This window comes from Stylophora pistillata, chromosome 3, assembly GCF_964205215.1.
Source record: "Stylophora pistillata chromosome 3, jaStyPist1.2, whole genome shotgun sequence".
NCBI classification, from domain to species: Eukaryota; Metazoa; Cnidaria; class Anthozoa; order Scleractinia; family Pocilloporidae; genus Stylophora; species Stylophora pistillata.
The window spans coordinates 8383583-8392710 of NC_142521.1; the positions used below are offsets into that span (position 1 = coordinate 8383583).

The 9128-nt window shown below is 39.9% G+C and overlaps 2 protein-coding genes across 2 annotated transcripts; one reads left to right on the forward strand and one right to left on the reverse strand.

Moving 5' to 3' along the window:
• Positions 1–19: 19 nt before the first annotated feature.
• LOC111337702 (selenocysteine lyase) lies at positions 20–3977 on the forward strand. The gene is made up of 4 exons (XM_022944048.2): positions 20–694; positions 1121–1304; positions 2186–2364; positions 3502–3977. Exons 1-4 carry the CDS (start codon positions 149–151, stop codon positions 3856–3858), a joined length of 1266 nt encoding a protein of 421 aa, XP_022799783.2. The 5' UTR covers positions 20–148; the 3' UTR covers positions 3859–3977.
• Positions 3978–5012: 1035 nt separating this feature from the next.
• On the reverse strand, positions 5013–8829 carry LOC111337700 (uncharacterized). Its single transcript, XM_022944044.2, has 2 exons — positions 5471–8829; positions 5013–5139 (listed from the first exon to the last, which is right to left on the reverse strand). The coding sequence occupies exons 1-2, from the start codon at positions 8812–8814 to the stop codon at positions 5118–5120; spliced, it is 3366 nt and encodes a 1121-aa protein (XP_022799779.2). The 5' UTR covers positions 8815–8829; the 3' UTR covers positions 5013–5117.
• Positions 8830–9128: the final 299 nt, after the last annotated feature.

Below are 9128 nucleotides of genomic sequence, written 5' to 3' on the forward strand. Positions count from 1 at the left end.
GATTTCTTCGTTCAGTCAGTTTTAAGAATTCTAGTCCATTCCGTTCAGTAACCATTCAGTGTACATTAAACGCTTGTTTTATATATCAATTCACCGTCGAAAGAAAAGCAAAGGTATTTCGACTGTTATCAGGATCAAGATTATTGAAATGGACGTGAATGAGGAAAATGGAGTCGAGGAAAGCTCGTCTAAAATATATTTGGACTACAATGCCACAACTCCACTGGAACCATCTGTCCTGACAGCAATCCATAATGCTTTACGAGATGCTTGGGGAAATCCCAGTAGCTCTTATGCAGCAGGAAAGAAAGCAAGTCACGTGATCAAAGAAGCCCGTCTCTCAGTGGCTAACATGATTGGTGCATTGGAAAGTGACGTCATTTTCACATCAGGAGGTACTGAGGCCAACAACATGGTGATCCATTCAACACTGGAATACTTCTATGAGTTTCATAAAGAAAGGGGAAACCATATTTCTGATTTGAAACCCCATGTGATTACATCAAATCTTGAACATGATTCTATCCAGCTCCCTCTCCAGAATCTTGTAAAGCAAGGCAAGATAGAAGTGACATTTGTCCCAGCCTCTCAAGACTCTGGTGTAGTGACAGCAGAGGCAATATTGAACGAAGTTAGACCAAGCACCTGTTTGGTGACTGTCATGATGGCAAATAATGAAACAGGGGTAATTCAGGTAACATTATCAATTTTATTTAGGATCTTTAAGTCATTGGAAGATCCTGATTCAAGAAGTCAATAAAAGAAGCCTTGAGGCCAGAAGACCAACAATAACCAACAAAAATATTTTTCCACCGCAGCCTACAGGTTTATATGGCCATGAAAAATGGAAAACAAACAAACAACTGAATACTTAATTGACCACTCCTTTAATTAATGGGGCTCTTAAGGGCCAAGGTGAAAATTATTTAACAATTATTCCTATTTTTTTCTTTATTCTCACCGCTTGTCTGCTATATATTGTATTGATATTGTAAGGAGAAATTCTGTCTGATACTCATGTTAGTTAAATGGTTAAGGTTCCTTTGAGCAGGAACTACCAGGGGTCAAAGTAATTCGCACAAATGTATCTGATTTAGGAATGACATCTTTTATTTTTCAGCCAATTGAAAACATTTCCAAGGCTATAAAGGGGTTAATGAAGAGTCGTCTATCTCAGGAAATGCCTAGGGTTCTTGTCCATACTGATGCAGCACAAGCCATTGGTAAAATTAAAGTGGATGTGAATGACCTGGGAGTGGAGTTCCTCACGGTAGTGGGACACAAGTTCTATGGACCTCGAATTGGTACAAAATTAGAAGTAATGGGATGAATAGATTAAAGCCCTTAAGTGACTTTTGCTACAGTACCATCAAATTCTCCTTTTATTCCACAAGGGGGGGATATGACAAACTTTTAAGGGAGAACCTTACAGTCTATCAGAGTCACATAGGGCTTTTCAGCTGTTTTGAGCAAGATCATCTGAAAAATGTGCATGTGACAATCTCAAAAGGTAATCTGGGTATCTGGTAATTATGGAAATAAATTTCTTAAATCTGCAACACTTTGTCCTCATAGTGAAGAGTTCTCAGATTTCCTTGAAATCATGACGTCAAGGAACTGCAACCCAAAAGACTACCCACAATACCTTTCAGGGTTGTTACATGCAATTGTTTATGCTTTTTTCTCCAACAGCCTTTCTCAAAACAGCTATATACCAGTTAGTATATTAGTTTTTTTGTAAAGAAATTTAAAATTGTTGAGGTTATGTACCACATACTGAGCTCTTAAAAACAGGGCATGACTAGTTAAATTGACTAAAACGCCTCCACAGGCATTGTTTGGTTTATTACAGTACATGCTCTCTCCCTTACTGGTGAGAGAGCATGTGACTAAACGATGGCTGCCAAGGGTACTACACAGTGCTATATTGACAGAAAATTTCCCTATTTTTCTACCTGAAAAGTTCAGTTGATATTCTCTATCCTCCATCTAGTGACTTTTGTAAAACGTTACTTAAATGAAATATTAAATTTCATGTGAAATATCTTATTGTAGTTAATTGGGAAAAAAAAAACCTGTTGGCAACAGTTGCCTGACTCTTAGGTGACAGCCAGTAGTCAGTCGCCCTATTTCAAAAAATAGCTCTGCATAGCAAAATTAAAAACTTGTTATTTTTTCCAATCAGGAGCCCTTTATGTTAGAAATCCAGTGAGAGACACCCCTATACACCCCATGTTTTTTGGTGGAGGACAAGAAAGGAATTTTAGACCAGGAACAGAAAACACGGGCATGATTGCTGGATTAGGGCACGCCTCTCAGCTGGTGGTGGAAAACCTGGACCAGTATCACGAAAACATGAAATTGGTTGGTATTACTACGTGTATGAAGTGTAATCTAGTACTACATTATCCAAAAACATCAAGGCTACTGAAACATTTTGGTATTCACAGGGTGGGCATTTAACCAAATAATGAGTAGCTGTGGGCCAGGCTCCTTTACTTGATAAGTCCGTAGTCATCATATCTCTACAACCAAATGGATTTTTTCAACTGTGAACCATTCAGTAAATTCATTGGCATGAAAATCAGAACACCTACAACATTTGCACCCCTGCTAACGCATTTTACAAAATTAATATAGATACTTTTTTTTTCATGGGTGAGAGTGAATGGTGCCAACTGATTGTTGTGTCAAAGTTGAGTTAAACCCTTTCACTCCTGAGATCTAATTAGTAATTTTCCCTACTGTCTGCTATACAATTCTTATGATGTTAGTTTAGAGAATTTGGTATTGGGTCAACTAATAATCCCCTATTTGATATTTCTCTTTATTCTCATATTTTGTCTGCTTGATATCATGATGATAATGTAAGGAGAAATTCTGTCTTGGTCACTCATGGGAGGCAAAGGGTTTTAAGCAATTTTAACGGCCATGAGAGAAAATAACACAAAAACATTAAACCTGCTTCATATACCAATTTTGATCTGGTGCCCTAACCAAAATGGGTATCATTTTCCCCAGATTTTTTATGACTGTGTGTCTTGTTTACATTTTGTGAGTGGCTGTTTGATTTGCACAGTTCACGTAGTTCACCACCCCCGGTTAGCTCAATTGGTTAGAGCGCAGGATTGTGTTGTGCGGGAGGTTGAGGGTTCGAGCCCTGGCTGGACCAATACTCATGGTCTTAAAATAACTGAGGAGAATTTGCTACCTTTCTATAATATCAAGAAATGGATAGATATTCTAGTCTTCTCAGATAAGGACGAATAAACCGTAGGCCCCATCTCCTGCAGGGTTAGGGGTAGGAGACATTAATTTCCCACGCATGAGATTACTGTGTGGTGGATGTCCTCTCCTGGGGTGGGTTGGGTGGGTATTTAGGGTGTAGAAACCTAGTAGGGGACTTAGAGTCCTATTGTTTCTACACCTACCTTACGGTAAATCTCTAAATCAATTCAAATCAAAGTCCACAGGGATATCTTCGTTATTCTTTTGTTTCAGATAAGAGATTATCTAGAGGTCAGACTGGAGGAGATCTTTGAGGACAAAATTCAGTTCAATGGAAAATTTGAGACAAGTGACCGAATACCCAACACATGCAATGTATCATTTATTGGTGTTGGACTAGAAGGAAGAAAAATCTTGGCTACTGTTAAAAGATTCCAAGCAAGTGTGGGTGCTGCATGTCACTCAGATGTAGGTTCACGACCTTCTCCAATCTTAATTGCCATTGGAGTTCCTCCCAACATTGCTATGAATGCTCTGCGGCTGAGTGTAGGACGAGACACAACCAAGGAAGATATTGATGTGGTGGTGGAAGACCTGAAGGTCGCTATTGAATGTCTAAGGCACAAATAGATTATAAAAAACTACCTGTGTCATTTATAAACTCCATTCTGAAAATGGCTGGTAATATTCTCAAATGGCTACACCTGTGTGCCAGTATCATTTTGACAAATAGATTCCATTTTGTTTTCCATCTGTTCAATGATTGATCTCAGAGGAGGTCCAAAACATGAAAATCAAAATGTGGCACAGTGGTGCAGCCACGTGTATCACTGATGTGTGTTGCTAATTATTTAATTAGTTCTTAGTAATCAAGAGGGAGGCATGGTGGCCTCATGGTTAGTGCACTTGACTCCAGTGAGAGCAGTCTGGGTATGAGCCCCAGCCAAGGACATTGTGTTGTGTTCTTGAGCAAGACACTTTACTCTCACAGTGCCTCTCTTCACCCAGGCGTTCAAATGGATACCAGCGAATTTGATGCTGGGGGGTAACCCTGCAATGGACTAGTATTCCATCCAGGAGGGAGTAGAAATACTCCTAGTTGCTTCATGCTATGGAAACTGGAGTTAAGTGAAGGCCTGATGGGCCACTTGGCTTGTAAACAGACTCTACCTTGTACTTAGTACTTGATGAAACTCGTTCTTCAAGTCTAAAGCCACAGCTTTTATTTTGGCAACTCTGTTTTGAAACTGCATGATCACAAAATCAGTAACTAAGGTTTTTTTAGGTAGAACTTCCCGCTCTCAAGCAGGTTGAAAACTGACTTGAATATTTAAAAGGTCATTGTAAAGAACTTTTGTATAATCATGAAATATCAGGTATCAAAAATCAACAATTTGTACTTTCTTCAAACATCAGTCTAACACCTGAACTTAGAAATAATAAAAGTAAGAATCGATAAAAGTATACAGATATACATGGTACCGATCGTAGAAGTAGTATCTTGAAATCCCTAAACGAATTCCGAATCTTTTAACACTGTTCACTAACTATGAAAAAAAAATTTGCAACACGAAAAAGTGATGCAGGAGCTTAGCTTCTTTAATTCCTAAACTGCTGATTTAATTTTACGCGAGAACTTATGACTGTTTTAATTGATAGAAAATATATGCAAGTGTCTATAATTATAGTATTCCATCGGTATGGTTCGACCAAAACTGCAAATAAGAGTAATTTCCTGAAAAAGAAAGTTTCTAGATGCGAAATATATCAATATAACTATACTGTTTGTCTTTTGAATCACCTCATTTGAGTTTACTCATACATCTACACATCTATTTATACATTTAGAGTTCTTCTGGCCATTTTCCGTTTGGATCATTCTTGTTCTTTCAATTTTCGAGGTCTTCTTTCCTGGTACAAAAGAAAATAACAACATGTAAAAACCCGACAGAATTTTGCTAAGTCTAAGCAAAACAGCTATGCCAAGCACTATACGCTGGAAAACAAAATGGTTCCTGCTTGCATCAAGATTGTTTGAGAAACTCATCTGACATTCTATTTTTAACGCGTTACCGAGATCTTTAATTATTGTTCTGCGAAATCAAATAGTTATAAAGTTGCTTGTTATATTCAGGATCATAATTTACATGATAAATGGACATGATCATCAGCGAGAAGACAGAGCCAGCTGCCTATATTTAGTATAAACAAATGTCAAACACCTTGTCTGACTGATTCTTACCTCTGTTTGCCAAACTCCAACTTCATGTCATCTCCAATCAGCATAAATGAGGCCCAGTCACGCACCCTGGTGAAGCCGTTATTCCTCATCCACTTCATGGCCTGGTGAAGGGATTCACTGGCACTTTCTCCATCAACAAGGTGTTCGTAGAACTGACGCATGAACTGTTCTGTGGCTGCGTCTGGTATGGCCCACAGGGCAACCAACACCGACCGAGCACCGGATCCTAAGAACGCTCGGGCGATTCCTATAACTCCCTCGGCCTTGATCTGTCCATTTGCACTGTGGCAACAACTGAGAACTACCAGTTTAGCTCTGATTTTTACTCGTGAAATGTCTCCCATTGTCAACATATAGGTATGCTGGGGTGGAATGATGTCTGGAGTGTCGGGGGTAGGAATAGGAGAGAGAGCAATTTCTCCTCTTTCGGCGTCGCCATGGGCTGCAAAATGTATCAGACTCACTGAAGTTATCTGTTCAAGTACAGCCTGCTTCGTTGCTTTCTCCCCTACCAGAGGGGAAACGCCCACCAGTCTTCCAACCATCTCTACTTCCTTTTCAGCACACGGTAATGGCAGCAGCCAGTTAACCTTGGGATTTCCCACCACCAGTGCACCAGTGTTGCTGTGATAGTCCAGTGGACTGTCTTGTATGAGCTTAAGTATCGTTAAAGAAGGAACAACGCGGATCCTATGACTCTCCGAGAAGTATGGGGCTCCTTTTTCTTGAAGAGCTGCAAATGGAACTTTGTACAAGCTTCTGTGTGGAACAATAATGACTTCAGGCTCTTCAAGAAAATCATAGATTGGGGCAATAAAGATTTCGTAACACCGGGATAGACTTGAAATTTCCTCCTCATTGTTGTCTTCCTCTATAAGTCGTGATGTTGCAGAGGTCCTCTCCTTTGATGAAATAGCTTGTGGTTCACGCATTTGCAAAGACCGATCTTCACACTCTTCCGTGGGCAAGCAACCAAAACTACGGAAACTGTCCGCCAAAACCTCAACCACAGAAGAATCTTTGGTGAATTTAGCCTTAACGACATTTTCCTCCACTGATATTTGTTTAAAATGGAGGGCTCCGCTTGTTTTCAAGATCCACAAATTCACCTTGCTATAAAAATAAGAAACATACAGGAAAGTACATCTGTTTTCCTTTCTCACAATGTTTTCAATGCCAAACCAAGATTGTTTCTTAGCACAAATGTGCGTTTCAATTGAGTACTTCTCTGCCATCAGGTCTGATAGGCCTGCAGCTCGCCCCAATTCTTCTACATATAGAGCATCATGCGGACTTCCGGTGACACAAAGCGACCAGCTTAGCAACTGGATGGAAATTTCACCCCTCTCCTCCAAAAATGATGTCTTAAACTGATCATTAATCCCAAGAAAATTTCTCAGTTCTTCGAATTTAGTAATGTTCTGGTGTAGATACCAAAGGGCATCTTTAAGTTTGTTTTGATGTAAAAATAATATCGAGTAACCAAACAGGACTTGCAACTCAAGGTTACGTCCTTTAATAATCTTGGATATGTAAAGTGCCTTCTCTAAACATGCTTCCGCAACTTGGTAATCACCAAGCACCGTAAACAAATTTCCCAAGTTTGCGTAATCTGCTGCTTCTCCTTCTCTGTCGCCAATTTCAGTTCTAATGTGGAGCGCTTTTCTAAGATACTCTTTAGCCTCGACGTATTGACCAAGTGAAGAAAAGACAGTTGCTAAGACTCCGTAACATTCGGCTTCTTTCCTCCTGTTGCCACTATCGATTCTGATGACTAGCGCTTGTTTGAAATAGTCTTTAGCCTCAACGTTTTGCCCAAGCGACTTAAACACCTTTCCTAACTCAGTGTAAGCTTCTGCTTCTCCGTCTCTGTCGCCAATATCAATACTGATTGCAAGGGCTCTCTGACTGTGCTCTTTCGCTTTGATGTACTCTCCAAGCCATTCGAAAACTGTTCCTAAGCTTCCGTAACATGATGCTTCTCCTTTTCTGTCCCCAACTTCAATACTGATGGTAAGGGCTCTCTCCACATACTCTTTGGCCTTGACGCAGTCCCCAAGAAAGATAAAAACAGTTCCTAATTTTATGTAAGATGCTACCACTCCCTTTCTGCAGCCAATTTTAGTTGTAATGGCAAGAGATCTTTCAAGATACTCTTGAGCTTTGTCGTATTCCCCAAGCGACATAAACAGTGTTGCTAAGTTTATGTCGTCTGTTGCATCACCACTTCTGTCGCCGATCTCAGTTCTGATCACAAGCGCTTTTTCGAGATACTCTCTGGCTTTGACATACTCGCAAAGCGACAGAGACATCTGTCCCATGTTTCCGTAACATGTTGCTTCTCCTTTTCTGTCGCCAATTTCAGTTGTAATGGCAAGAGCTTCTTCGAAACACCTTTTAGCCTCAACGTTTTGCCCGAGCGTGCTAAACACAGTTCCTAAGTTGATCAAATATAATGATTCCCCGTTTCTGTCGCCAATTTCTCTCTCTACGACTAAAGCTTTTTTGAAATACTCTTTAGCCTTGTCGTTTTTCCCGACCAAGTAAAAAACGGTTCCTAAGTTTCCATAATCTGCTGCTTTTCCTAGTCTGTCGCCAATTTCAGTTCTAATGGCAAGGGCTTTTTCGAGATACTTTTCAGCATCGACGTAATTCCCGAGCGATTTAAATACAACTCCTAAGTTTCCGTAACATGTCGCTTGCTCTTGTAGGTCGCCAATTTCGATTCTAATAGAAAGGGCTCTCTCGATATGCTCTTTCGCTCTGACATATTCCCCAAGTGACTCAAACACAGCTCCTAAGTTTACGTAAGATAACGCTTCTCCGTCTCTGTCGCAAATTTCAATTGCGATGGCAAGGGCTCTCTCGAAATACTTTTTCGCCTTGATGTATTCACCAAGTTTATAAAACATGGTTCCACATTTTCCACAGGCGTTTATCTCTCCTATTTTATCCCCCGTTTGTGCCCTTATGTTAACCGCTGATTTGTAAAGTTGTTTGGCTTCTTTAAACTTACGCTGAATCTCGCATATCTGCGCCAGAATCATAGTTACGACTCCCTTCATTACTAAGTCATCAGACTCGTGTCCGAGGACTAGGAATATGCGACAGCATCTCTCGCAATTTATGTAGTCAGAGATATGATGGTAAACGCAGCAAAGAACAGCGAAGATGTCATTGAGACGAAGTTTGACAGATTGCAAGTCGTTATCTTCTGTGTTGTAACTCATCTTAAACAAACATTCATAGCACAATTTGATGGCCTTTTCAACGCGGTCCGTGTTCAGCAAGAACAGGGCAACAGAAAAAGCTATAAAGATTATTTCCACTCTTTTATTTTCCATCGCTATCCGTGTTTCCTAAACCAAATGATGTAAACAAGATATTTAGTAAAACAAAATGCAACACAAATGATTAAATCATCTGGATCATTCTCACTCTCTGAGAACAGGACGCTATATGTGAAAAGTATAAAAATAAAGGTTGTGACAATCAGAGATAGGAAACTTTTGTACAAAGCTGCTGGTGTTACAATCAGCATTGAATGGCGACTAGAAATTGAAGAGCCAAAAAGGAGCACTCAGATCAATTACCCAAGGTCGTTTTGAAAAAATTCCATGGTGTTTGTCGATTTGTATCAGGATTTTATGGTCGAACT

Bases quoted from the DNA above. Each gene is read 5' to 3' on its own strand.
- LOC111337702 (XM_022944048.2), top strand. From the start codon at position 149: ATGGACGTGAATGAGGAAAATGGAGTCGAGGAAAGCTCGTCTAAAATA. The intron at 695-1,120 runs GTAACATTATCA...TTTATTTTTCAG, and splicing joins ATGAAACAGGGGTAATTCAG to CCAATTGAAAACATTTCCAA. The intron at 2,365-3,501 runs GTTGGTATTACT...CTTTTGTTTCAG, and splicing joins ATCACGAAAACATGAAATTG to ATAAGAGATTATCTAGAGGT.
- LOC111337700 (XM_022944044.2), bottom strand. From the start codon at position 8,814: ATGGAAAATAAAAGAGTGGAAATAATCTTTATAGCTTTTTCTGTTGCC. The intron at 5,140-5,470 runs GTAAGAATCAGT...CTTTTGTACCAG, and splicing joins TTGGAGTTTGGCAAACAGAG to GAAAGAAGACCTCGAAAATT.